This window comes from Penicillium oxalicum, chromosome V (assembly GCF_001723175.1).
Source record: "Penicillium oxalicum strain HP7-1 chromosome V, whole genome shotgun sequence".
NCBI lineage: Eukaryota > Fungi > Ascomycota > Eurotiomycetes > Eurotiales > Aspergillaceae > Penicillium > Penicillium oxalicum.
The window spans coordinates 1,435,665-1,461,503 of NC_064654.1; the positions used below are offsets into that span (position 1 = coordinate 1,435,665).

General features: G+C 52.3%; 7 protein-coding genes across 7 annotated transcripts; 4 read left to right on the plus strand and 3 right to left on the minus strand.

Annotated features, from left to right (window-relative positions):
* Nucleotides 1-128: 128 nt before the first annotated feature.
* On the plus strand, nucleotides 129-1,566 carry POX_e06581 (14-3-3 protein; the record flags this gene model as incomplete). Its single annotated transcript, XM_050115399.1, has 8 exons — nucleotides 129-140; nucleotides 314-321; nucleotides 383-429; nucleotides 498-517; nucleotides 587-598; nucleotides 684-958; nucleotides 1,024-1,111; nucleotides 1,186-1,566. The coding sequence occupies 8 exons, from the start codon at nucleotides 129-131 to the stop codon at nucleotides 1,564-1,566; spliced, it is 843 nt and encodes a 280-aa protein (XP_049967859.1).
* A 1,639-nt stretch (nucleotides 1,567-3,205) lies between these two features.
* Nucleotides 3,206-4,213, minus strand: POX_e06582 (Eukaryotic translation initiation factor 3 subunit J; the record flags this gene model as incomplete). The annotated part of the gene is made up of 3 exons (XM_050115400.1): nucleotides 3,206-3,910; nucleotides 4,008-4,147; nucleotides 4,195-4,213. 3 exons carry the CDS (start codon nucleotides 4,211-4,213, stop codon nucleotides 3,206-3,208), a joined length of 864 nt encoding a protein of 287 aa, XP_049967860.1.
* Nucleotides 4,214-4,727: 514 nt separating this feature from the next.
* On the minus strand, nucleotides 4,728-6,291 carry POX_e06583 (Enolase; the record flags this gene model as incomplete). Its single annotated transcript, XM_050115401.1, has 4 exons — nucleotides 4,728-5,523; nucleotides 5,619-5,958; nucleotides 6,033-6,089; nucleotides 6,168-6,291. The coding sequence occupies 4 exons, from the start codon at nucleotides 6,289-6,291 to the stop codon at nucleotides 4,728-4,730; spliced, it is 1,317 nt and encodes a 438-aa protein (XP_049967861.1).
* A 3,532-nt stretch (nucleotides 6,292-9,823) lies between these two features.
* POX_e06584 (putative 26S proteasome subunit rpt4) lies at nucleotides 9,824-11,203 on the plus strand (the record flags this gene model as incomplete). The annotated part of the gene is made up of 4 exons (XM_050115402.1): nucleotides 9,824-10,040; nucleotides 10,109-10,495; nucleotides 10,567-11,023; nucleotides 11,083-11,203. The coding sequence occupies 4 exons, from the start codon at nucleotides 9,824-9,826 to the stop codon at nucleotides 11,201-11,203; spliced, it is 1,182 nt and encodes a 393-aa protein (XP_049967862.1).
* A 958-nt stretch (nucleotides 11,204-12,161) lies between these two features.
* POX_e06585 (Mannosyl-oligosaccharide 1,2-alpha-mannosidase) lies at nucleotides 12,162-14,354 on the plus strand (the record flags this gene model as incomplete). The annotated part of the gene is made up of 3 exons (XM_050115403.1): nucleotides 12,162-12,600; nucleotides 12,663-13,307; nucleotides 13,375-14,354. 3 exons carry the CDS (start codon nucleotides 12,162-12,164, stop codon nucleotides 14,352-14,354), a joined length of 2,064 nt encoding a protein of 687 aa, XP_049967863.1.
* A 293-nt stretch (nucleotides 14,355-14,647) lies between these two features.
* Nucleotides 14,648-15,985, minus strand: POX_e06586 (putative carboxypeptidase; the record flags this gene model as incomplete). The annotated part of the gene is made up of 1 exon (XM_050115404.1): nucleotides 14,648-15,985. One exon carries the CDS (start codon nucleotides 15,983-15,985, stop codon nucleotides 14,648-14,650), a length of 1,338 nt encoding a protein of 445 aa, XP_049967864.1.
* Nucleotides 15,986-23,108: 7,123 nt separating this feature from the next.
* On the plus strand, nucleotides 23,109-24,723 carry POX_e06587 (uncharacterized protein; the record flags this gene model as incomplete). Its single annotated transcript, XM_050115405.1, has 2 exons — nucleotides 23,109-23,388; nucleotides 23,504-24,723. 2 exons carry the CDS (start codon nucleotides 23,109-23,111, stop codon nucleotides 24,721-24,723), a joined length of 1,500 nt encoding a protein of 499 aa, XP_049967865.1.
* Between the last annotated feature and the right edge of the window lie 1,116 nt (nucleotides 24,724-25,839).

The following is a 25,839-nucleotide window of genomic DNA, read 5'->3' on the forward strand; positions in this document are numbered from 1 at the left end:
TCTAACCCCCATTGCTCTTCCTCACTCCATCCTCCTTTCTTTGAGATCTCCCAATATCTACGCTTTTTCAACCCCCCCCCCTTTCTTTCAACTCACCAAAACTCTCCTCTAAAACATCAACCATCACTATGGGTTCTGAGGTATGTTCTAGCCCAAAAGCGTCTCTACCCCTCCATCGGGCGCTCTCTGAGCTGTCACCGCCATCGCAAGCCCATCACGACTTTCACAGTTTTATCCCCCTTCATTCCCATCCACTTTGTTTGAATATGAGAAATTTCTAGACACCTGCTGACTTGGATCTTCATTGATGTAGCGTGAGAAGTAAGGATGCCTAGAGCTTTCCAGCAACTGTCGAGTGTGGCACGACTGACACGATCAACAGCAAGACGTTCCTCGCGCGACTCTGCGAGCAGGCCGAGCGCTACGATGGTAAGCTATTACATCACGCGTGTCATTCAGGATTTCACACTAATCTGCTATCTTTCGGCCTGGTGTAGAGATGGTCAGCTACATGAAGGTCAGTCTCACGATGAATCTGCCTCCTCGCCCGACTGGGTTAGATCTAAAGTGCTAACCAACTGATTAGGAAGTCGCCAACGTATGATTCAAATCTTATCCGCCCGAGGTCCGCTCGCGACCCCTCTTGGGTTTCTATATTGACACTGCCTTTTTTTCCCCTGCAGATTGGCGGCGAGCTTACCGTCGATGAGCGCAACCTCCTGTCCGTTGCTTACAAGAACGTTGTGGGTACCCGCCGTGCCTCCTGGCGCATCATCTCCTCCATCGAGCAGAAGGAGGAGTCCAAGGGCTCTGAGGAGCACGTTTCTATCATCCGCGACTACCGTCAGAAGATCGAGACCGAGTTGGAGAAGGTTTGCCAGGACGTTTTGGATGTCTTGGACGAGTCCTTGATCCCCAAGGCCGAGACTGGCGAGTCCAAGGTCTTCTACTACAAGATGTACGTAGACCAAAGCTTCCTTACCGGGCATGAAGATCCCTAGCCGATACTGACCGTCAAACCAGGAAGGGCGACTACCATCGTTACCTCGCTGAGTTCGCTTCTGGTAACAAGCGCAAGGTTGCCGCCACCGCTGCCCACGAGGCCTACAAGGTATATCTCATCCCCACTCTCAAGTGCGCACACTTGGGCGCCAATGGCTGACACCACCCACTCTCTCCTTCTAGAACGCCACCGATGTTGCCCAGACCGATCTTACTCCCACTCACCCCATCCGCCTCGGCTTGGCCCTGAACTTCTCCGTCTTCTACTATGAGATCCTGAACTCACCCGACCGCGCCTGCCACCTTGCCAAGCAGGCTTTCGATGATGCCATTGCCGAGCTTGACTCACTGTCGGAGGAGAGCTACCGTGACAGCACCCTCATCATGCAGCTCCTGCGCGACAACCTCACGCTCTGGACCTCGTCCGAAGGCAATGAGGGTGCCGAGGGCGTCGCTCCCAGCCAGGACAAGCCTGAGGAGGAGGCTGCTGCTCCCGCCGCCGCCGCTGCCCCTGCTGCCGAGGAGAAGACTGAGGAGTCCGAGCCTGTTCAGGCCGCCTCTTAAGCACCTTCTCATGGAGGATTCAGCACCGCGCAACGGGGTCGCAATCAGCCGTATGCCAAATTTTGGTACGGGGGCGTTCACAAGTCTTCCCAGACGTGGTTTGTTTTAGCAAGTCGCTTGTTCGTTACTGCAGCGTAGCTTGATCGGGACCGGCATCTTCATCATTTGCACGTATTTGGGAAATCGTGTTGGTCGGCCGGCGGAGTTTGATATTCGGTTGAGGGCGAGCGCAGAAAAGGGGCTGAGTGGAATTTCTCTCTCTTTTATTGTCTCTATTCCCACTCTAGCAAGATTCAATGTGTTTATTTTCCAATTTCACCCGGTCCCTTGTTGCAATCGGTTTCCGTGCATGCTTAATCTCTTTCATGTCCCTTGTAGTAGACTTTTTCTTGGGATCAAAGTTCACCACTTAAACTCTTCCCCCCCCCCCCTCTGTTGATCACGGTGGCAGTCCGTATTTAGTACTGCAATATGACGCCCGATACACACTGCCATGATTGTCAATCTGTCGTGAAGCATCGATACTTGGAACTGTCGTGGTATATGGTCGAATTGAGCAGATTCAGTTCAGGCCATCGGATCTTCTCGAATAGTAGCCTCAGATATTCGCCCGCATGGGCTTGTCCACTGCGCTGCAGCTATCATGCACACTTGATTTTGTAACGGGCGTTCCGCCTCCCTATCTACATGTACCTCAGGGACACAATCCATAATCCTCTCTCCAGCCAGATACATAGACTGAAAATCACACACATCGAGACATTGGAACCGCCCGGTTCTAACATCAGACGTCAAACATTTGCAGATATGAAAGGATCGGGCTCTTCCTAGGGAAAAACATCCTCCCTTCCACGTACCAAGCTCACCGTTAATATCGATTTCATAATAACCCATCCATCCACTCAAACCGGTATCATTGTCCCCGAGTACTAAGGCTCTCCGAATGTGCTGGTTTTTCCAGCGGCGAATAGAGTAGGTATATCGTTGTCTGTGGTTGAATTATACATTGTTTTCCGGGTAAGCGGATGCAGGGTCTCGTTCGTGATCCAGTGGATAATGGGGGATGGGATGAGCACGGGCGTGATTGCCTGGGACCTACCTCAGGTAGTAGTGGAGGATATTCAACGGGAGTGACGGCGCGCGAGAAGCAGGAGTATAGCAGGACAGTATAACGATATGCTCTTACCAGTGTCTACTCGGCCTCTTCGGGGGATTTCGTTCAAAGTGAAATCGGGCTTGGTCTGTGACCGGGGTGATACAGGCAATTTCTGAACCGACTTTTCTACTCTCTGAGGTTGAAGCCCTTGACTGGGTGTCTAATTTGGAAGGCACCGGAGATAAAGGAAAGAAGAATATACATGAAGGTAGATCTTGTAACAGAGTATATGTTACAAAGGAGCATTCCAGTGAGAAGGACAAGGAAGAACGCTCCTTGAGATACCAAGAGAACAGGTGGGTACAAACTGGAGAATGGTGCTTAAAAAGATGTATTTTCATAGACTCGCGAGTTCCCGAATACCGGGGGACCAAGACGAATAGCGATCAAGTTCGAGAGAGAAGGAAGAATGAGCTCAAGAAATGAGGAGACAGGAAAGAGGGGTAGAAAATTGGGGGGAAATATAAATCATGGATTCATCCATTACATGAAGTCATCATCACCGAGACCGTCATCATCATAGGCAGTGTTGTCGATCTGGTTATCACGGTTGGAAACAAGCGAGACCTTGGTCTTGGCAGCCTTGGTCTTCTTGCTGCCCTTGTCAGCAGCACGCTCCTCTCGCATTTTCTCGTTGCTGGCAGTAGTCAAAGCGCTAGCAATCTTCTTGATATCAGAACTGGGGAGCTCCTTGACAAGCTTGCGAGCAAAGTCCTGCGCCCACAGAGCGTAGTGAGGCTTCTTGGACTGAGGGGCGAGGAGCGGGATAAGAACATCGGTCAAGCGTGCAAACTGGTCCTTGGTGGTAGGCTTGAACAGGGGCATTGAGGAAAGATCGATCGAGTTGGTGGGGTTGGCGCTGTCGGTGATGACCACAGCCTTGGGTGCTCCACGGTTGCGGTTCATGTCAATGTCGGCGAAAAGATCGGAGGCGTGTTGCATGTCGGCATCCTTCTCGGTGCGGCGCAGGCGCTCGCGACGCTCAGCCTCAGTCTCATCCTCGTAGCCTTCCTCGTCGCTGTCCTCCGCTTCGCGTCGACGCTGATCGCGGTGTTCCTCTATCCGCTGGGCCTTGGACTTCTTGTTGGCGGCAGCCTCGGCCTTGGCCTTGGCCAGAGCCTCCTCAGCCTTTTTCGCCTTCTCACGCTCTACTTCAGAGTCTTCGGCGGCATCCCAGGAGTCAAGGACCTAAGCCGTAGAAAGACATGTCAGTGATGTGGTCCTGAAGGCCGTGTCGGTCCCCTCTTGCGCCAACGGGCTGGGAAGTGGAACAATGCTTTCTTACCTCTTCCTCCTCCTCGTCGTCGAATCTGCGACGGGCAACAGGGGGAGGTGAGATACTCTCCTCCTCCTCATCTAGGGAAACCCATCTGGTATCAGTTGTGGTTCTTGATGTCCCGTGGCGCACGGAGCATTCAGGCGCGTCTCGACATTTATCAACACGATAGCGCAAGTATAAAGACTTGACTTACCCCACTTTGACGGCGCCATATTGAACTAGTGAGAGGCCTTTTCAACCTGAAAAAAGAATTTAATGAAGGAAAAAGCCGCGGGAAGAATGAAGAGATGTGGGCAAGCTCGACGATTGGATACGGCTTCGAGATCTGTGAACGGAGGGGCGGCGACAAATTTTATGTGGGACAATGAACGCGGGAGGGGCGGTCACGTGGGATTTTCTCATCTCGGTGCCCAACCTGGGCGATTCTGACGTCGAAACGGACATCCAAGCGCCCCAGTCAACAGGAGGCGAGCGAAGTCATTGACGGGCAAGCTGGGTAATTCACTTGACCAAATGTTCTAATGTCTGGTAGCTACCAGAAAATCAACGTCTACCAAAGAAAGCTGTTCCAAAAAATTGTATTTTTTCAATTTTTTTGTGCTTTGAAAGTAACTCTTTATTAAATTCATAATCATAAGTAGTAGCGATTCCGTCGTGGGAATATCAGCTAACTATTTTTTCCGGTTGCTTTTTCAGCCCTGAATGTAGTCATTCGCGATCTACAATTTACAGGTTGACGGAGTTGCGGAAGTTCTTGCCAGCGTAGATGGCGTTCTCACCGAGCTCCTCCTCAATGCGAAGGATCTGGTTGAGCTTGGCCAGACGCTCGGAACGGGCAGGAGCACCAGTCTTGATCTGACCAGCGCGGAGACCAACGGCGATGTCGGCGATGGTCACATCCTCGGTCTCACCAGAACGGTGAGAGACCATAACACCCCAGTTGTCGGCGTAGGAGTCCTTGGCAGCCTGAATGGACTCGGTGAGAGTACCGATCTGGTTGACCTTGAGGAGAAGAGCGTTGCAAGACTTGAGCTCAATGGCCTTCTTGATGCGGAGGGGGTTGGTGACGGTCAAGTCATCACCGACAATCTGGAAGTCGGAGGTCTTGTAGAAGTAGCTCCAGGCCTCCCAGTCATCCTCAGCGAAGGGGTCCTCGATGGAGACAATGGGGTACTTGGCCGCGAGCTGCTTGTACATGTCGGCGAGCTGCTCGTAGGTGATCCACTTGGTGGGGTCGCTCTCGGGGTTCTTGAAGTCGAGGTCGTACTTCTTCTCCTCAACCTTGTAGAACTCGCTGGAGGCAACGTCCATGGCAATGGACATCTTGCCGGTGTAGCCAGCCTCCTCAATGGCATCGGTGATCAGGTCGAGAGCCTCCTCGGCGGTCTGAATGTCAGGAGCAACACCACCCTCATCGCCGACGTTGCCGGCAGACTGGCCATAGCGCTTCTTGGCGAGAGCCTTAAGCTTCTGGTAAACCTCGGCACCGTGGCGGAGGGCCTCGGAGAAGGAAGGAGCGGCCCTATCGTCAGAAAATAAATTAGCTTTCTGCAATGGCGCGAGAGACACGACAGTGCGATTGCGTGTCCCGGGAGGATTGAATTGGTAATGACGTACTCAGGGACAATCATGAACTCCTGGAAGGCCAGGCGGCCACCGGCGTGAGAGCCACCGTTCAGGACGTTCTGGAAGGGAACGGGGAGAACGTAGGGCTTCTTGGTACCGGCGAGGTCGGAGATGTGAGCGTAGAGAGGAACACCCTTCTCGGCGGCGGCAGCCTTGGCAACAGCCAGGGAGACACCAAGGATGGCATTGGCACCGAGGTTGGCCTTGTTGGGGGTACCGTCGAGCTTGTTGAGGAACTCGTCAACCTTGGCCTGATCCTTGACATCGATGTTCTCCTTGATGAGAGCAGGGCCGATGGTCTCGTTGACGTTCTTCACGGCCTTGAGGACACCTGTTGTGAATCGGGTAAGATTAGCTGTCTCTGTCACCTTGTCGAGACACAGTGAAAGGGTGAAAGTTTCGTACCCTTGCCGCCCCACTGGGACTTGTCACCATCACGGAGCTCAACAGCCTCGTGCTGGCCTATTCACATCACGTTAGCATTGGGATCATCCGCCCATCACTGCAATTTCGAGCGCAGGGAACAGTGTCACAACATACCAGTGGAGGCACCGGAGGGAACAATGGCGCGGTGAAGACCGGTCTCGGTGACAATGTCGACCTCGACGGTGGGGTTACCGCGAGAGTCGTACACGGAGCGGGCGTGAACCTTGGAGATAGGCATTTTGATTGTGATAGATCTGACGGTAAGAAAGATCAGTTGGGAGATGGAAAAAAAAGATTACGAAGAGCAGCGAAGGAGACTGGTAGTATATGGAGGCAAAATGCTGTGACTAAACGGCGAGAGGGGCAGAGCTTCACCGATGACCCTAAAAAAGACAGACCGAATGGGAGAGCAGAATTGAGGAGGAGGGGGGGGCACCGCCGACTCGGTTGGAGCTCAGCGAATGTGGATGGGGCGATTGGCCACGGCCGTCACCGACGCTCAGGTTGGGTTACCTTGTCTGATTGTCTGATTGCGGTAGATTTGCTGACCGGTCGATCGAAGGCTCAATTGTGGACGTGGGAGAGGGTGAGTGGATTGGGTTGATGGAATGGGAAAGAAGCAGACGGGAGAGGGGCAGATGGCGGGGTTATGACCGTATGAAGGTCGTGGGTGAATGGAAGTGATGGGAGGTACACCCAGGTCCAATCACAGCACAAGGCGCAGCCTTGGGTACTTACCTGTACACTCGGCGCTCTGGAGGTTCTTGTCCGATTTTCCGCACTAAAACAACCACGCTCGAATAGTCTTGTCGGAGAATATAGTAAGTGTACTGAGAATGAACCACACTGAGTTCCGTAGGATATAAGTTAGCTCTTATAGGTTCCAATTGAAGTCCATAGCCTTACGGAGACACCCGATGCTTTAAATATCCCCCACCCCCCGTCGAACAGTCACAGGCGTACTATGGCTGGTCCTCCGATTCTTTCCAATGCAACAGTGGGGCCTCCACGCTCAGTAACGGACCAGCTTCCAACGATTTGCGTTCTTTGACTGGACCTGAGGGAAATTCTTCCGACCCTCATCTCAGACGCTGGACTTGGACTTTGCGAGATCTCCCGTCACCCTCGGGATCATCATCATGATTTCTGAGACCCGATTGCTCGAGCATGCTACAGAGTGGATTGTCGGATCCCGTACATGTGAGATGGGGACCCGGGGTACGCTGACTGACTAAGGGTGTTTCTGGAGCCGGTTGGAGGCGGATTTGGCGCATGGAAGTTCTGGAAGTACGTAATCATTCATGAGCTGGATTTGTCTGCACCCACATGCAATGCAACGGTCCTACGGCTGCGCTTGGTCTACAAGGAGAGATGGAGTATGAATGTGTTGTAAATCAGTGCTTTGCTTTTTGATAGTCAAGGGCAGAGACAGAAGTTGCGACCATGCTGAAGGATTAATGTGTGTGACCTTCAATCAACCCCAGTGTCTTCTCGGTCCGGCTTCTTTGTATCAGTTCCAGGCCAGTGTGATCTACAGGTAGACCAAGTAACACTCCGCTCAAATAGGCAAAAGGTATGAATGCGTATGCGAGCATACGAGGTATCTGCATACGAGATAGAAAGGACGACGGCGACTAGAAGTCTGACCAATCATCATAAGAACCCTCGTGCTTCAACTGCTCCTTCGCCAAGGTGTATTGTGTTATTCTTGTAGCATGGAACGCGGTAGTCCTCCAGTGATCAGTCCTATGCGCATTACACTGATCAAAGCGTATGGCTCGAGGATAGACAATGGGCTGTGGGACACACACACCTATCAAAAACACAGGGATCTACCACAATGGTCGTGGCCTTGGATTCGTTGAGACGAGAAACTCGGGCGGCAACTTGAAACTAACGGCGTCTTATGCACTACGAACTCGAACTGGAGGACCCATTATTTATCCCCTGTACATCAATAATATCCTGTACACTAGACAAACATTGGGCGTTTTAAATACTCCAAGCGTCCACAGACCTGATTCTAAATTTGGCTGAAGAGCAGATTGGAAGTTGAGCTTGCACTCGACACCTCATATCTCATTACGCAGACAGTAGCTATAACCTCGGGTCAATGGTCGGAAGCTGGAGAAGTCATTGTCATAAAGACCCTCAAAGCCCTCTCGTGCACAAGTTGGACAGAACAATCGTTTCCTGTAAATAGTACTATCTGAGCCCATAGCCGGTCCAATCAGCACTTCAACAAGCAGCCTATTCAAGAGTGTCACTCGCACCAATGCCGTCCACCAAAGATAGTCCGTATGTTGCTCTATAGGCTCGGGAAGTCCTCAAATGCCCGACAAGGAAGACACATGATTGTTGCAAGCGCTTAAAGACGACGGCGAGGCTCTAGGCACGAAAGTCGTCGAGTGGGAAAGGGGCCGTAACCAGGCGATGAATCATTGTCAACAGAAAAAAGATCAGCACCGTTTCGATGGCCAGGGCAACTTTGATATAACCAAGGCTCTAATATTTGACTTGGTGAAGGGCAGAGAGATAGTCCGTAGAGAGTCTTTAGAGGACGCCTCCTCCGCAGGGCCAGACGAGGCCTGATATGAGGAGTCATAAGCCGGAGACCTGACAATGGTCGGAATGGAAAAGAACAGAGACCTTAAGTTCTAAAGGGAGTGATTAGTCGATGACGAGTTGAGGTTCATGCCACGATCCAGACGAGTATGTGATATCATGTGACACATAATCAACCAGGGTCTGCATCACTCTACGTTATGACAGGGCTAATCACAATGATGGCAAGAAAGTATGTGGGAGTATTTAACTACACGATGCGAAGCGCCTGTCCGGAGAGAGAATTGAGCCCTTCCGCAATCTGCATGGCGACTGTGAAGGGACGAAGAAGACCTGGCCGCTAGTGTGGAGTCAAGCGTAGCCTAAATTCCCTCGTCCAGGGGCAGGACCTCTGTTGACTGCATATGCTGTTGAGGTTCAGGGAAGCCATCTGCTCTTTAATTGTCTCTCAACGTGTGCAAGGATTCTTCAGGTTCCGGTGTGTTGTGCTGTTGTAAGGGATGCGCGCTTGAACCATTTCGACGTCGCCGTCGAGAGAATCTGCCTCGCTGGAGCACAGGGCGTGCGCAGTGATCAAGCAGTGAGTGGCACAGAGCGCACTTGGAGTGTGCCGGAGTCAATCACGTGCACTCCTCATTATAGCGACGACACCCGAATCGGGTAAGTGAACAGAAAGCGCAGAAATACTGTTTGATAATGGACTATTGCAGCGATCAAGACGAAGCGGCTCAAACCCAATTGTGACCCCAGCACCCCAGAATAATCCCAAGAATGGATCCTTTAGTTACGGATGGACCTTTCTTTCGGATAGCTCCCAGGCACGGAAAGGTTTGGAAATGACCTCGATGGATTTCGCGGTACTCGTCCCGTTCAGCCCCGAACTTCTACAGTCCCGTCCCATCGATGCCCCGAGAAGGTGGACTGTATGCCAAGTTAATGCCTGAGGCTTATAATATCCGGGCGATGATGCAGATCACATGATCCAGGCTGTGATTGCTTTGTCAGGTGACCTAACTGGCAGCTCCTCGACCGGAGGTTAGATAGCTACATCAGCTTCATCTAGTGAGCATACCCGTGACGTGCATTCATCTGTCACTTCATCCTCGATCGCGTCTAGCCTGTCCTCATTTTTTTGAAATCTGGCCTCTGAAACCAAAAGCTGATACCGTCCAATACTTCGACCCTGAACTAGCCTGCGGATCATCATGAACGGCGGCGTCGACCCGGAGCGCGAACAGGCGCTAGAAGATTATAAGAAGAGCTTGTTGGAGCTACGAGAATGGGAAGCCAAGCTGAAGGGACTTCGAATGGGCATCAAGGACCTTCAACACGAGTATGATGTCTCGGAAGATAACATCAAGGCACTCCAAAGTGTTGGTCAGATCATCGGCGAGGTGTTGAAACAGCTGGATGAAGAACGATGTATGTTTCCGGTCGGACACATGAGCTGGCCAGTGTCTTGTTGATCTAATCATCTATCTCGTTTGCAGTCATCGTCAAAGCTTCTTCCGGGCCACGATATGTTGTGGGCTGCCGTTCCAAGGTCGACAAAGCGAAGCTGAAGCAAGGCACGCGAGTGGCCCTGGATATGACAACACTGACGATCATGCGAATGCTCCCTCGTGAAGTCGATCCCCTGGTTTACAACATGTCATTGGAGGATCCCGGGTCAGTCAACTTTGCTGGTATTGGTGGTTTGAACGATCAGATCAGAGAGCTTCGGGAGGTCATCGAACTGCCGCTGAAGAATCCCGAGTTGTTCATGCGAGTGGGCATCAAGCCCCCCAAGGGTGTTCTGCTTTACGGTCCTCCCGGCACAGGCAAAACCCTCTTGGCCCGGGCCGTGGCTAGTTCGATGGACACAAATTTCTTGAAGGGTAAGTCCAGCATTTCCTGGCATTCGTCTCCCATTTTGTGGCCTCCTCATCTCATATGTTTATTTTGTTAGTGGTTTCTTCTGCGATTGTCGACAAGTACATTGGTGAATCCGCGCGATTGATCCGTGAAATGTTCGGTTATGCCAAGGAACATGAGCCTTGTATTATTTTCATGGACGAGATCGATGCGATCGGTGGACGACGTTTCTCAGAAGGCACATCAGCGGACCGTGAGATTCAACGCACGCTGATGGAGTTGCTGAATCAATTGGACGGATTTGATTACCTCGGAAAGACAAAGATCATTATGGCCACGAACCGACCGGACACTCTCGACCCTGCACTGCTCCGTGCTGGTCGTCTCGACCGTAAGATTGAGATTCCCCTGCCCAATGAGGTCGGCCGTCTTGAGATTCTCAAGATTCACTCAAGCACGGTGCAACTGGAGGGTGAGATCGACTTTGAGAGCGTGGTCAAGATGAGTGACGGTCTGAATGGCGCTGATTTGCGCAACGTGGTGACGGAGGCGTAAGTAACGTCGGGTCTTCTTTTTTTAAAATGCTCTCCAGGACTAACCGCAACTATAGGGGTCTGTTCGCAATCAAAGATTACCGGGATGCTATCAATCAGGACGACTTCAACAAGGCCGTGCGCAAGGTGGCAGAGTCGAAGAAGTTGGAGGGCAAGCTTGAGTACCAGAAACTTTAATTTTTCTGTTGGCAAAGAGCATGTGGCTCTGGCAGTCTCGGACGTTACGGATGGTCCCCAATTTAGAGTACCATTCAGCATGAATTCTGGCAACATTGGGCCAATTCGTCTGTGCAGATGGGGTGTCTTGTCACTGGTGCTTCCCTCGTAGTTGAAGTTGATTACCTCCTACCGTAGTATACCTCGACAGCCAAGGACTCCTGTCTACCTTTGTGATTCTGTTCAATTTTACACTTCGAATGTGGAAAACAGGCTCGACCACCTCCTATGATAGAGTGAACCTCAGCAGAGCAGGATCATTTCCCCTGCTCAGTCACCCACGTGTCGGACTTGGGTTGACAGTCAAGAGACACGCGCTGTGGAGGCTGCGGGACAGGACTTGCGGCGGCACGGTGGTGGAGGCTCGGCCCGTGAGCTCAACTTGGTAGTAAATCCACTTTGACAATCACAGCAAACTCTCGTGGGTATCGAGCTCGACAATTCTTGAAGGGTTTGGAAACACCAGCACTGCCGCGCTGTTTGTCAAAGCACCATCGCCCAATCATACACGATATCCTGAGAAGGCGCGAAAGTGCCGAGTGCCTACCCTGGGGTCTTGGCCGTTAAGCACACCCTGGCATATTAGCCCGCGATCCGTGACCACGACCTAGCATCACATCCCACGTTCGTCCAGGAGACTACGTCCACAGTCAGTTCCTATGTGACCGATTTGGCCTTGCGCATATTTACCATCTTCGATACTAATTGCCGATCCGCGCTCAAGTCCAGATACTATCCTTATCACCCACCCAGCAACGCCCCCCTCACGATCTCCACGGCTGTTGAGCTTCGAAGCTGCATTCCTCAAGCGCACAGCGCGCGCTATCGGCGATTGAACAGTCTGTGGTATCTTCTAGTGGCATCGCAGAAGTGTCGAGTCATCGCACTTTTCCAGTAAAGAGGCATTCGCCCAGGGACCATGTCGTATTCGGGGAGGTCATTCAACACCAGTCCCTTCCCCGACAACCGTTATCGCTCCAACGAAGGCCTTGCTGGACTCGGCCTTTCGACCGGCCCTAGCACAGGAGGTGGATTCTTTGAATCTAAAGATCGCACTCTTCCTATGTACAAGGACAAACCATACTTCACACCGAAGCGCACGGCCCCTCGAAGAAGATGGAGGCCGCTCTTTGTGCTGGGCATATGTGCGCTGACCTTGCTGTGGTACTATAAGTCGTCGATGCCGACATGGCAGAGCCCAGCAAAACCTTTGGATATCGGGGCTGAGCTTTGGAAATGGGCGCAGACCATTGACGAGGAGGGCTCGTCAACAGCCAGGGCGGACTGGAACGAGCGAAGAGAAAAGGTCCGCGATGCGTTCCTTGTTAGCTGGCATGGCTATGAGAAGGACTCCTGGGGTAAGGCAATGGCTTCCGATTTCCTTGTGAGCTCTTCCAGGCTAACCTTGAACCTTCTTTAGGCTCGGACGAGTACAACCCGGTCTCAGGGAGAGGTAGAAACATGATTGAAGGTGGCATGGGCTGGATTATTGTCGATGCCCTGGATACCATGATCGTCATGAATCTGAGCACCGAGGTGCGTCATGCGCGCGAATGGATCTCCACTTCGCTCAAATATACCCAAGATCACGACGTGAGCACTTTTGAGACGACGATTCGCATGCTAGGAGGTCTGCTGTCGGCTCACTATCTGTCTACACGATACCCAACACTCGCTCGGATCGCTGATGACGACGTCGGCGCTGCTGGTGAGGATTTGTACATTGAGAAGGCGACAGATCTGGGAGACCGTCTCCTCGGAGCATTCGAGTCTCCGTCTGGTATTCCTTACGCGAGCGTGAATCTGAACAAGTCTGAAGGCTTGCCATCCCACGGGGACGGTGGCGCCTCTTCTACTGCCGAGGCCACGTCGGTTCAACTCGAGTTCAAGTATCTGGCCAAGCTCACTGGTGAGGCTGAGTACTGGAAAGCGGTAGAGAAAGTCATGGAGGTGCTTGATGAGCAACATCCGCAAGATGGTCTCGTTCCCATCTTTATCAGCCCTAAGACGGGTCAATTCCAAGGCCAGAACATCCGCCTGGGGAGCCGAGGAGACTCATACTACGGTTCGTTGACATAAATGCGCAACGAGAGTTGAGGACATATGGCTGACGTGCATCTCTTGGTTCACAGAATATCTCATCAAGCAGTATCTCCAAACTTCAGGGCAGGAGCCTGTTTACAAAGAACTTTGGGATGAGTCTCTGCGTGGCATCCGCAAGCACTTGCTGGCGTTCTCCCAGCATGCTCAACTACTGGTTCTCGGAGAGCGTCCTAATGGTCTGCGGGAAAGTCTCAGCCCGAAAATGGACCACTTGGTCTGCTTCCTCCCTGGCACGTATGCTCTCGGGGCCACTGGCGGTCGTCCTCTGGCCGAAGCACGAAAGTCGGCGGATTGGTCCCAGCAACGTGAGGAAGAGATTTTCATCGCCAAAGAATTGATGAAGACCTGCTGGGCGACTTATCTGAAAACTGCAACGGGCCTTGCACCCGAGATTTCCCATTTCATCCTCGATTCTCCACCTGTCATGATGGGAGACAAGTATCCCGATCCCAGCTCGACTTCGGGGAGCACCACACCCCACGAACTCAAATCGATATCCAAACCCCTATCTCGGCAATCCGACGACTCCGAATCCTGGCGTCAAGACATTGAGATTCACAACATGGATCGGCACAATCTGCAACGGCCCGAAACCGTCGAATCCCTTTTCTATATGTATCGAATCACGGGCGACGAGGTTTACCGAGAATGGGGCTGGGAGATGTTCAAGTCGTTCGTCAAGTACACCGCAGTTGTTGAGGTGGAAGAGACCGAACTCGTCGACGGCGCCAGCGTGGTGAAACGTATTAAGGGGTTCACGTCACTCTCCGACGCAGACACTATTCCACCAACGACACGTGATAATATGGAGAGTTTCTGGATGGCCGAAACCCTCAAGTACTTCTACTTGCTGTTCTCGGAACGGGACTTTATCCCTCTCGAGGATCATATCTTCAACACGGAAGCTCACATCTTGCCTCGATTCAAGCCGACCGGTGAGTTGAAGACCGGCTGGCAGAGAAAGGCAAAGGCCTCGCCCGGTGAGGCTGCAGCTGCGGCTGCTGTTTAGGCATACGCTTTTGTGGGACGACGGCAGAGTTGATGGAACCTTCCGAGATGCGCTGTACTCTTTCTCAGGCTTTTGAAATCCCTTGGGTCCAAAATGCCTCTCGGGCATTGACATGGCAGTATTTGATGTGTCTTGTTTTCTACTTTTGGAAAATCGTCTGTTTGCTTTTGAACTTCACATTCGTGTCTATAGCATTCCAGGAGTGTTAAATGAGTGTATACCCAGCCCGATGTCTATTTCAGCATTGCATCCTCTTGCGGTCGTCGTATGATTGTCCCATGAGCACAACCCCCTCAGTCTCGGTCCAAGGCAGCATTAATCAGCTTTTTGAAACCCTTGACCGCATCCTTGATGTCCCGGACAGTGAGGGCCTCGTTGTCGCCATGCGCAACAAAAATGCTTCCTGGGCCGTAAAGGTAGCGCTTTACCCCGTCTCGCACCGTCAAATTGGGTACGTCTGTACCGTAGTTTACCGGCATCACCTCAAATCCATCCACATCCGTATCCAAATCTTGAGGCGAGTAAGCCTCGTTATGGTTGGAAAAGTCGACTTTGACCTCAGCCTCAACGTCGCGAGTCGCCTCCTTCACAGCCTTTTGGATGAGCTCCCGGGCTTCCTCCACAGTCCCTGCCGCCAGACGGACAGCGACATCCGCGTGGGCAGTAGCCGGTACAACGTTCGTCGCCACGCCGGCCCGAATCGTGCCAATATTCAGTGTAGTAGGGCCATACTTTTCCGACGAGGGCAGCCCACCTTTGCTGACGGGGATGTTGCCAAGTTGATCCACACGGCTCAGAGCTGGCAAGATAGCAGAGACAGCGCTCTTTCCCAGCCATGGATACCCCGAGTGTGCCGCTTTACCGTGGGCCAAAACTTCGAAGCCCAGCATGCCCTTGTGTCCGGAAACGAGCTTGGCTTCGGTGGGTTCACCGAAGATGACAGTGTGGTATGCGCTCTTTGCGTTGATCTCGGACTCGGAGAAGGTTTTCATGCCGTCTCCGCCAATTTCTTCCCCGACGACGAAGAGCAGCCCCAGCTTTGCATCGGGGTGTGCCTCCAGCGTCTCCAAAACCGCATACACCTGCGCCGCAACGCTACCCTTGGCATCGACCGTGCCTCGACCAGCGATGACGTACTCGTCGAGATTTGATTGCACCGTCGACGATTCAGGCTTGTGCACCGAATAAGGAATAAACGGTGGAACAGTATCAATATGACTCGTGACCAAGATTGAGGGCTGTTCTCGCAAAGACGACGGATACGCGTAGATATTGTATCGCGTCTTGGGGGTCTGATCCTCGTCCTGAGCACCGACCCCTTTCTTCTTCACAGGCGCGACTTCCTGCTTGATCACCGTGAAGTTCTTGGCCTCGAGGAACTTGGCGATGAAGATGCCCACGTCATGCTCATTGCCTGAGACCGACTCAATTGAGACCAAATCTCGGTGGAATGATAGCAGGGGGTCCTGATCAATGAAACTTGCATCAGTCTGGTCGAATTTGTCGCTGATCGAGGTCTGCGGAGCGTGTTGCGAGACCCCGAGGGTCTGTTGCTGTCCCAGTGCGGGGTGCGGAGAAGCATGCGACACAGCAACGGCGGCCACAGCCGCCAAACACGTAGAGAGCTTCATGGGGGGGGGCAGGAAACCGATGAAAGAAGCACCGAGAACACAATTGAAGATGAGTGTAACAAGTGTATTGCTGTCGATAGCAGTCAAATACCAGATAAGCGACGGGGAAATGGTTACGTGAGCTTCGAGGGCATGCGCAATGAATCCAGCCAACTACACATATCGTGCTGCGAGGCTAACGGAGTAGTGTCACGTGAGGTTGTGTCACGGAAGCAGTCTTGCATCGATCAGTACACTAGATCGCCACTCGGTGTAGGTTCCTAGAGCTTCGATTTGAAGAACCTCGGAAAGAAATCGAGCTGGAGGGGCATCGGATGACGAAACACTTGCTCATCGTCTATGTGTTCTGAAAGCTTCCCGAACGGGCACTCTGCGGCTGTATCCATATGTTGTCACAGAGTGAATGAGTGGAGGAGCCTCGAGCGCTGTCTGGGCCGGGCTTGAATTTCACTCTGCTTCCATCGACTTTATCTGCCAGTCTTTATTTAGCAATCGTGGTACTCTCAGTCGAGAGAATCACACACAACTCAAGTAGACGATACCTATGAAGCACCAAAGTTTCCCCAAAGGCCAGTAACAACCAAAAGGTCGAGACTGACTGGACAACTTGGGATTCGATCCGATTCTGTCTTTCCATCAGGTAAGAGAGCAAGATACCCTCGACAAGGTCGACAGGTGTGACAACATGAATGTGGACGGGGTATGAGTTTTCTCGAGATTGTGAAAGCAACTGAATGAAGTCGAACACACTCCGGCTTGGTCTCCATGAATTCGGCGTACAGTTCTTTTTGAAATTTTTTGAAAGGGAACATTCGGCACCAATTCTTGCAGTCATTCATTGTAGGCGAGGGCTGCAACAGAAATACCCAAGGTTTGCATTGGATCAAACCAGTCAGCCTACCCAGAGTATCCTGGAATTATTTCAGAGTACTACGTATTTATGTTTTTTTTCCTGAATCGGCCCGCTTCATTTGACTCTAGTGCATGGGTATCATATTATTAGTCCTCTCTAGGCACAGACTGCAGTACTGGGCCGTTCAAAATGTTACGATCTATGGCCAGCAACTCTGTGTCCCTTGTAAAGTAAGTATGATCAGTCGCTTTTCCCTTGACCATCTTTCATGACTCGTCTCGAAAACACCTGGAGGAGTTTTTCCTTACCCATCACGATGACTCCTAGAATGTTCCTACCTACTGGGCAGTTCTCGACGAGGGGGAGTCGTTGGCCGCCCAGTCTTTTATCTACGACCTTGCGCCCTATGCACAGCGGGTGGAACGAATCTTTGTCAAGTGTAATGTAGAACAGGCGCGGAAGAGGGGAGGGGGGCAGACTCAGCATTCACAATGGGTCCGAGTCGCTGAGACGACTCGAGCAGATAGCAAAATAGGATCGTATCAGGCAGTGTATACTCAACACGCATGATCTGGGGACACCCAGGCATGACGATCACAAGTTTCGGGCTGTAAAGGTATATAAAGGCTTTGACTATAGGGATCTGCCCAAGCAAGCTGGGGCTGGAGTCGCGGTCTGGTATGAATGCCCATTTGCTGGAGAGTTGACAAATTGTACAACTTGCGGTATGGGAAGGAGGAAAAGGGTCAAAAAATCAACTCCAAAGTTGATGCACTATCTAATAGGACTGGAAACACGCAGACATCAAATGACATGGGTACATGTGTTGGATCAGACCTTGCAATGTACATAACGGGAAGTTGAGAGTTCTACTTTTTTTTCTCCCTTGAAGGAAAGGTAAGCTCCGAGGGCTGATTTGATCGGTGAAAAGACCAGTCAACCTCTTGACTTGAACGTCTGTTTCGCCCGAGGGTGACGGGGAACGCGCAAATGGAAATCCCAACCCCATCTTCTCCATGGGGCTGTCGGCGATGATAAGTATTGTTCGATCACAAACCTGGCGAAGGAGGGGTTGCCACAGATGTCAATGGCGGAAAAGGCTTTTACCAAAGGCTCAAAGACTCTTCTCCAACCGGTTCATCTCTAGATTAAGCGATGAGCCAGAAGAAGGGGGGGGAAACAAAACATCGCAAGGTTGATGATGATTTTCTCTGTGTACGGTCCTTGCACATTCAAGTTTCTTACAAAAGCATCAATCACTTTTTACTTTTGACTTGTCGATTTAAACTTTTCCATGTTCTATTAACCCTGATCTTTGACTTACCATGGGGGCCTACCTACCTAACGGGGAGACACTCGGGTTCCAATCTATCAAAGTTCAGCACGAATAGATGGAAATTTCCCCGGTTCTCGGTACTCTGAACTCAAAGAGTTCCCCTTCTCTCCCCCGAAAAGATAGTACGTCCGCCTCGCTTGGTTCATTCTCACTGCTTCCAGTTCGACCCTCTGTCAGTGGGCAGGACTATGGGACACACACGTCCCCCTCTCTTGTGTCCCGGAAGGTGGATTCGGTGAAAGACTTTGACGGCCTCATGAACCTATCGGAAATGCATAGACGGGGGGTGGATGTATCCACTGGGATGACAGGACGACATGACAGGGGAATCGGACCGGAGAGATATGCCTGGATTGAGTGTCATCAGTGACAGAATGAGTGGGAAGAGACATAGATCCATTGGATTGTACCTTAGCTTTGGTTTGTGGTAAAGTACCTAAGCCAGCAGCGTGAGGGACCAAATGAAAGGCAGCACCACACAAGATCGAGAGAGAGATAGAACCCTGTACGTAACTGGGTTCGATATTCATGCTAGTGGACTTCCAGCGATAAGCTAAAAACAGATCACTCATTTGGAGCGGTCAATGTTGTATCTCCTCGTGGGCGAGAACATGGCTACTGGCTTGTACCCTACTACTGTACTATTGTACAAGCTTCCAGTCTCCATCAACTGGTGAGGAAGATGCCCTGTTCCGTCTCAATCCAATGATGGAACTTTCTTTCCCACCAGGTGCGAAACAACTAGAACGAGAAGACACTGTAATAGAAAAAAAAATGAGGCGACTGATGACAAAATGAATCGCTATTATCATTCACTGCGGGCGCCGTACAGAAGGACCTTCCAACTGTGACTAAGACTAAAAAAAAGTGAAGGATTTGAAAGCAAGAGGGTCAAGCGTTGTTCCGCGTACCAATCATCGCCAGCCGCCCAATCCCGGCGGAGCGCCGGTTGAACAGAGACGTGCGAGCCCCTTCACCACTCGGTTGGCGGCAAAACCCTGTGCCATGTCACGGTGCTTTTTGCCTCCCCTCGTGCGCATTTCCAAGGGTGGGCGAAGACCGCCCGTGGACGAACACTGTACCTTGAATCATTCTACCATTGAATCCCTGGAATGGTGGCCAGGGACAAACTTCCTGCCTCCAATCGGTGGTGTGTATCTGGCCTTGCTCCCCGAGTCCCCGAGAGGAGAGAATCACGGTCGGCGTGTGGCCAGGGACAATTAGCCATGTGGAACTGACGTTGGGTGCCAGAGAGCCGTTGACGCCGCCATGGTTGACTTGGATACTGAGAAAGGTTGGGTAGCCACCACATCATCCCCCCCCCCCACCACTTCCTTTCTTCTCCTTTCGGTGCCTGACGAGGAGAGTTCGAGCAGACCTCGTCCTTTTTTGGAAGAGATGATGTTTATTGAATGTAGGAAGGGCATCTGCAGAGATGGTGGGAGGATAGAAGATGGGAGATCTCATCGATCGGGTGATGATGGGTGCACCGTGATGAGGAATACAATAGGAAAAGCATCGTGGCTTGTCTCCAGTCTCTATCTGAGTAGACAGTACTACTGTAGTCATAGTACTCTCGTCTACTCCCATAGCACTGTAGTCCCTAACCCCCCCCCCCCCCCGGTCCTACACGAGCACAGTAGGACAGTACTCATTTGTACAATGGGAGTGTCGGAGGCTCCCATCGTCTCGCTCGAGAGTTACATGCAAGATGGAAAAGGCCAGTTGGGGTTCTAGACCCCCTAAATTGCAAGGGTCTTTGGTCGAGAGGCGACTTGGATCGGAGGACCGTTCACGAGCCTGCTTGTATCGGAATGCTACTCAGCCTCGGCTAGCTGGACAGGTGGGAGGGTGCACTGTACAAGTGCACAATGTGCCATCTGTACTGTCTGCAGTCTGTCGTGACCAGCTCCGACATGGATTGAACAGCAAGCATGAAAAGCTTGCCCTTCCAACTCAATTCAGACACGACCATCACCTCAAACTAGATCTTGCCTGATTGGCGTGGCTTGGGGGAGCCTCTCCCAAGGCGATTTACTGTAGATCGGGATTGCATCATCGGGGCTTTCAATTTCCCATTTAAGACAGGACCACCCTGGCGCGCCCAGGTAAAGACCCGGGACGATAGTTCTCATGGCGGCACGGAAATGAAGGGCCCTCGTTGCGCCGCAGCATCCAAAAGCAGGTCGTGCGACTTGTCCGTTCTTCCTTGATCCAGACGGGATTGTCTGAATGATGACACGATCATCGCGACAACGCCAGTCCATCAACTTTCTGTCTGAACTCCTCCGATGAGAAGTGTACCACTGAACACTAGCGACAACGTAGTGGACAACTGTGGGAGAGAAAGGAGAGGGTGTGTCTCGAGCACTAAGCATTGTCCTCCGATCGGGAAGGCCCCGGTGACGATGGGTACGCCAAGCGAGGTGTGCCTCCGGGCTCGACTCTCTCTCTCTCATGTATTCCCCTCCCAAAAGTCTCCTTCACCAAAACTCAGATCGACTGGATCTTAGCGGCGCAGAACAAAAGTACACCCTGGTAGGCTTTGAACTTCAGAGTCTGAGGAGGATAACCCCCCTCCAGACACCAAAATAGCGCAGCCCTCCCGCAGGGCAATGCACAGCACGGACGGTTTTACAATTGGAATGACGATTGCTTTCTTGGCAGAGCCCACTGCGATCGTCCTCATGGGTTTGGGCTCCAGTGCCACGTACCTGTTCGTCGGGTGTCGCTCATTATGATTGAATCCCTCAGTGGCTCCGTCAGGATAATCGCATCACATCATCGGAGCTGACTCAGAGAGCCACCCACCGTAGATAGCGCCAGTGCAAGACTTCGGGTGTTAGTCCGCTGGGGCTCCGCTGGGAAACGGTCATCCACCGAGGTCTAGACACTGCTGATCGTGCATCATTTTCCTCAGGGCGTTGCCCTGAATTCCACTCTGGCCTCGGGAGCCCTCATCGTGTTCGTTTCAACGGCACACGAGAGGATCAACGTGTGGACTAGACTAATACGGTAGGTTGTGATGTATCTTTTTTTTTTCGTAGACTCGCCGACCGGAACCGCGAACAAATAGAATGTATTTTTTTTTAATCTGCTTCGAAAAGGGTTGACCATGGTCTGCCCCCCCGGAACATGATTGTTCATGAATCCAGCCCGGGTTGTACAAGGGATCAGAGACAGCCAACCTTCCTGCCGTACTGCGTGCCGCTGTGATAGATGAGCAAACGATGCGAATATCAAATTGATCGGGCGCAAATAGGACTGTACTCACAACTCAGCACTGACGGGAAAATGGACTGGACTCCATGGTTGCGTGGAAGAATGCTGCCACCCATTCTCGTCTGGGTCTCAAGACCAGTCATAAGGGGACCATCCGTGCTTCCGTTGCTCTTTTCGTCAGAGTTTCCACCCCTCGACATTCCAGAGTCTTCTGAGTGGCGTTTCCCTGGCTCGGGTGGTTCTGTCGGCTTTGTCAGTGGAAGCTGAACCACCGGACCACGACGGAGGGCAGAGTTTCTTTCAGGCAAGCGACCGAGGATCGGGCTTATTGTCGCGTGGGAAATTGTACAGCCCAGTCAGCAACCAGCCGCCGTCCACTCGAACGGTTCATTCCACGCAGTGGTTGACTGGATAAAAGATTCTTGTCCATCCAAGAATCACGTTTGAAGAGTCACGACCTAGACCTGGACACCTCATCCTCATCGTGACTACACTGGCTCTCTTTTCACGTTGCCAAACGGGACTAGCGTCTCGGGCCCGTTCCGATCATTATTGGGTCGATTCAGCAGTGGATTTGAGGCCAGTGAGAAAAAAAAAAGTTTCAAGCCCAGCCCGAAAAAAGAAAAGAAGAAAAAAAGAAGAAAAAGAGTGGGCTCGCTGGACAGCCGACGTTGTTTGTTCGGGCAAAGTGGACTCTGGCCGGTGGACCACCCCCGGTCAAGGGCACAAAGGTCTAGAGTTTCGAGAACTCTAGACGCTCCTCTGAGAATCTTGTTCGTCTCTCGATTCTCCCGTCTCCAGTCCAGTCACGCTGGTTCTTGTTTTCTTTTGCTCCGCCCGTGACATTGGACAAGAGAACTTTGAAAAGGACCCGAAGCAGTGGATTGTGGGCACTCGAGACTCAAAACAAAGGCAGAACAGAAGACCATCGTGACTCGGAACACACACACCCACACACCCACGGTCATAGTCACCACCTCTCGAATCATTCCTTCTTCACACCTCGCTCTGCAGACACCACCTCTTGGCTTTCTTTTCTTCCTTGGACCTATCCATCCTCACGGCCACCGTTTCCGATTTTCTTCTCTCACGTCCGCTCCCTCCCGTCGCAGTTGCCAACTGAGTGACAGCCTCGTTCTTCAGCACCACCCAATTGCTTCACCCAACCGCCGCTCTCCTGCAGGTTGCATTACAGCGGGGATCTCTCTGCCAGACGCACCACTACCGGCCCGTTTGCTGATTTTGCATTTTGGAGGCATCGCAACTGCCCATCGGTCGGTCATTTCTGCCCAGCCAGCTGGCTACATCGATCACCTTTCCGTTGAGCTCGCGGCCTCCCTGTTGGGTCCACGTCGGCGCTGTTCCTTCTGTTCCTGCTCGCTCTGTCCATCTGACCGTCGGGATCGATTTGGGTTGGTACGGTCCGGTCCAGTCAGCAGTGGCGCCCTTGTGCTTGGGCTTGTCAGTTCCTGCATCACACCGCCACGTCCCGTCGGGTGCTTATCATCGACCGTCGTCATCAGGCAATCACGATCACCTGCCATCCTCGTGACCCTCCCCTCTTCCCCATCGCCGGCTCGATCGCTCCTCAAGTGAGCGTCGCCATCACACTCCCGCGCTTCCTGGGGTTCACATTCAATGCTGTGCATCGACCTACCAACACCTTTCCTCCAGCCTCCGCGACGCCCTGCGGCCTCGCCATATACTGCACCATGCATCCACTGTCTCAGAACCTCGACGCGCAAAGAGCCTCTGTCGACATCCTAGACTCTCCTCGTCCCGTGCTCTCGTCATTAAGTACCCATACCTCGGCTCCTGCATCACCGGCGCTTTCTCTATACTCGGTCGTCGGACACAGTCGCGTCTCCAGCTCTGTCTCGTCCTTGGCCTCTCCAGTCGGCCTAGGTAATATGGAGAGCGCAAGTCGGAGTCATCTCGCGGGTGTGAAAGAAGAACTTCCTCCGCGAGACTCGATGGAAGATCAATATTTCCGTATGTGTGGTCCTCCCCAGTCGCTTGGATGCCGAGCGTGCGCGCGGCGCAAAGAAGAAAAGAGAGAGAGAGACGAAAGGGAGAATGTGCAGCTGACATCTCATGGGAATTGTAGAACATTTCGAATGTAGTATTCCAACGACCGACGAGTCTTACTTGCCTATGGACGATTCCGCTGGATACACGATGAGCGACTCGGGATTGGAACTTTGGGATTCGCCTCCGAAACGCCGCTCCGACAGCGTGTCGGCCAAGTCGATTTCGCGCGTTGGATCGCATGTGTCGACGGTCTCGGCGCGATGGAAGCCCAGGCGCGCCTCCGGAAGCCCCGAACGAGAACCACCCATGGACGATATCCGATCGCGCGCCGACTCGGCCACGTCTTCAGCGTTGGCGAGCTCTTTTATCGCCCCGTCCATCAGTCGCATCAACTCCCATGTCCCTCCCTCCCCCGCGCAGACCATCTTTGAGGAGCGCCTCAATAATTCAGGCGTCCGACCTATTGATATCACTCGTGCGAACAGCATGAGCCAGCAGCAGCAGGAGAATGAGGAGGATGATCTCCAAGCGACCACCCCTCTGCTTCCCCCACTTCTTGGGGACGATCTCTTCAGCACGGCGGCGTCGCGTGTTCAGTCCCCACTCCAGTCGCCCTCCGTCGCAGATGTGAGCGAGAGCGCGTCCTATGCCGTCAACTCAGAGCCTCGTTTCATGACGGTGTCGGGTATACCTTCCCCGCCGCTCTCCTCCAAGCCCTCGATGGCGTCTATCTCGCGACCCCGGGCGGGCACGGTCCGCACCGTCTCGGGCGAGGCCGCCCCGTTCGTCCTCACAGATCCTAATGATGTGTGGGCATCCAAGTTGGGACACGCCAACTTCACCATTCAACCCGAGCCGTACGTGCCCGAAACGTACGATCTGGAGCACTTTCAGCAGCTTCGCTCGGACTGGGATCTTGCTCGGTGTAACTTTGCCAAGCACTTGGTCCGCACGGGTGAACATTATGGGGTGACCTCCAACATCTACAGACTCACGGGTCTGAAATGGGAGTCCATTGACCGAGAATGGCGAGCCCAACACGAGGCCATCCTTAGTGCATTGGGTTCGGTGGACGGCGTCGCACTGACGCTGACCTACACCGAGCGACGACCTTGCGACCGAGTTTGCGTTCCTCGCCTGCACGATAATGCCAAGTTTCCCGACATGGGGGACGAGGACATTGTTGGGCCGATGGCTGTCTCCCCGGTGGCGGAGATTGCAGGCCCCTGCCGTCCCAGATCCTACAAGAAGCGCAACTTCTTCCGCTTCTTTCAAGATTTGATGGGTCGATCTTGAGCGATGCTCGATCCCCAGTCGGTCGGACCAAGAGTCTTTCTCCCCACCCTCCTCTTTTTTTGTGACGAATATTTCTGAGCGCTTCTGTTGCCTATGATATAATGACCTATAGACTATACCTGCAGCCCACGCGCAGTTACCTTGGACTGGGATTGCCTCGTCTTGGAGCACTGCAGCGGGCCTTGCAGCATCACGACTTCACGTCTCTCTTTTTCTATGTTGCCTTTGGGCCTGCGTTGAATGATGACTCTTATGACTTTACAGTTTTGGTTTGCGACTACTGCTCTCGCACCAAGCCATGCCTTTCCTTCGTCCCACTCACTTCCGAGTCATCGTGTCCTGATCTTGCTTGACTCCTTGTGCTGGAGCCTGTCATGCCTCTGGCCAGGTCCGTGGCCCATTCCATTCCTTGTTTACCATTATACCCATCGTCTTTGACATCTGTTCATATACCTTAGAATCAGTCAAAAGCGTTTATAGACTATCATTGCCTGCCTCGTTTTTCAAGCCTTCATCAAGCGCTAGTTTGTGTACATATTAACCTTGTCATGCTTGTTGCACGTGGCTGCCACCGCGTCCTTTGACTTCAGTATCTGTCGACAGCCCGCGGTTTGCCTAGGTGGAAGCTCTTCCAGCGCAACAAGGATCGTGTAAATTTGTCAGAGGTCATGATAAAACTGGCTTCGACCAACAAACTGAACCTCTGGCTTCTTCCCGTCTGAACCTTTTCGTGTATCTACGCCATTCATGTCGTAAATGTATATGGATCTCAGGCTTTTTTTCCAAGGCCGGTCCGTCCGTCGCCTTTCCTAGGATACTTGTAGGTATTAATGTACCTTTCTCCGCGTCCAGGTAATGAACCAGGCACAATCCCCACCTCATGCAAACCCAACTTGAATAATTGCAGGCTGGACCGGGAGGTCAAAGATTCAAAATCCATTCAGCTCTTTGCTTTGTCGGAAATAATGTTGAGCAACCACCATGGTAGATAATGACTCTCATCTATGTGCCCACTAGGTGACTGCTCAGGAAATCTCGACATATAAGGTTGTCGTGGTGTGAGATTTCAGGTACATTATATGGATGAAATGAGGTATTGATACCAATTTTGGGTTT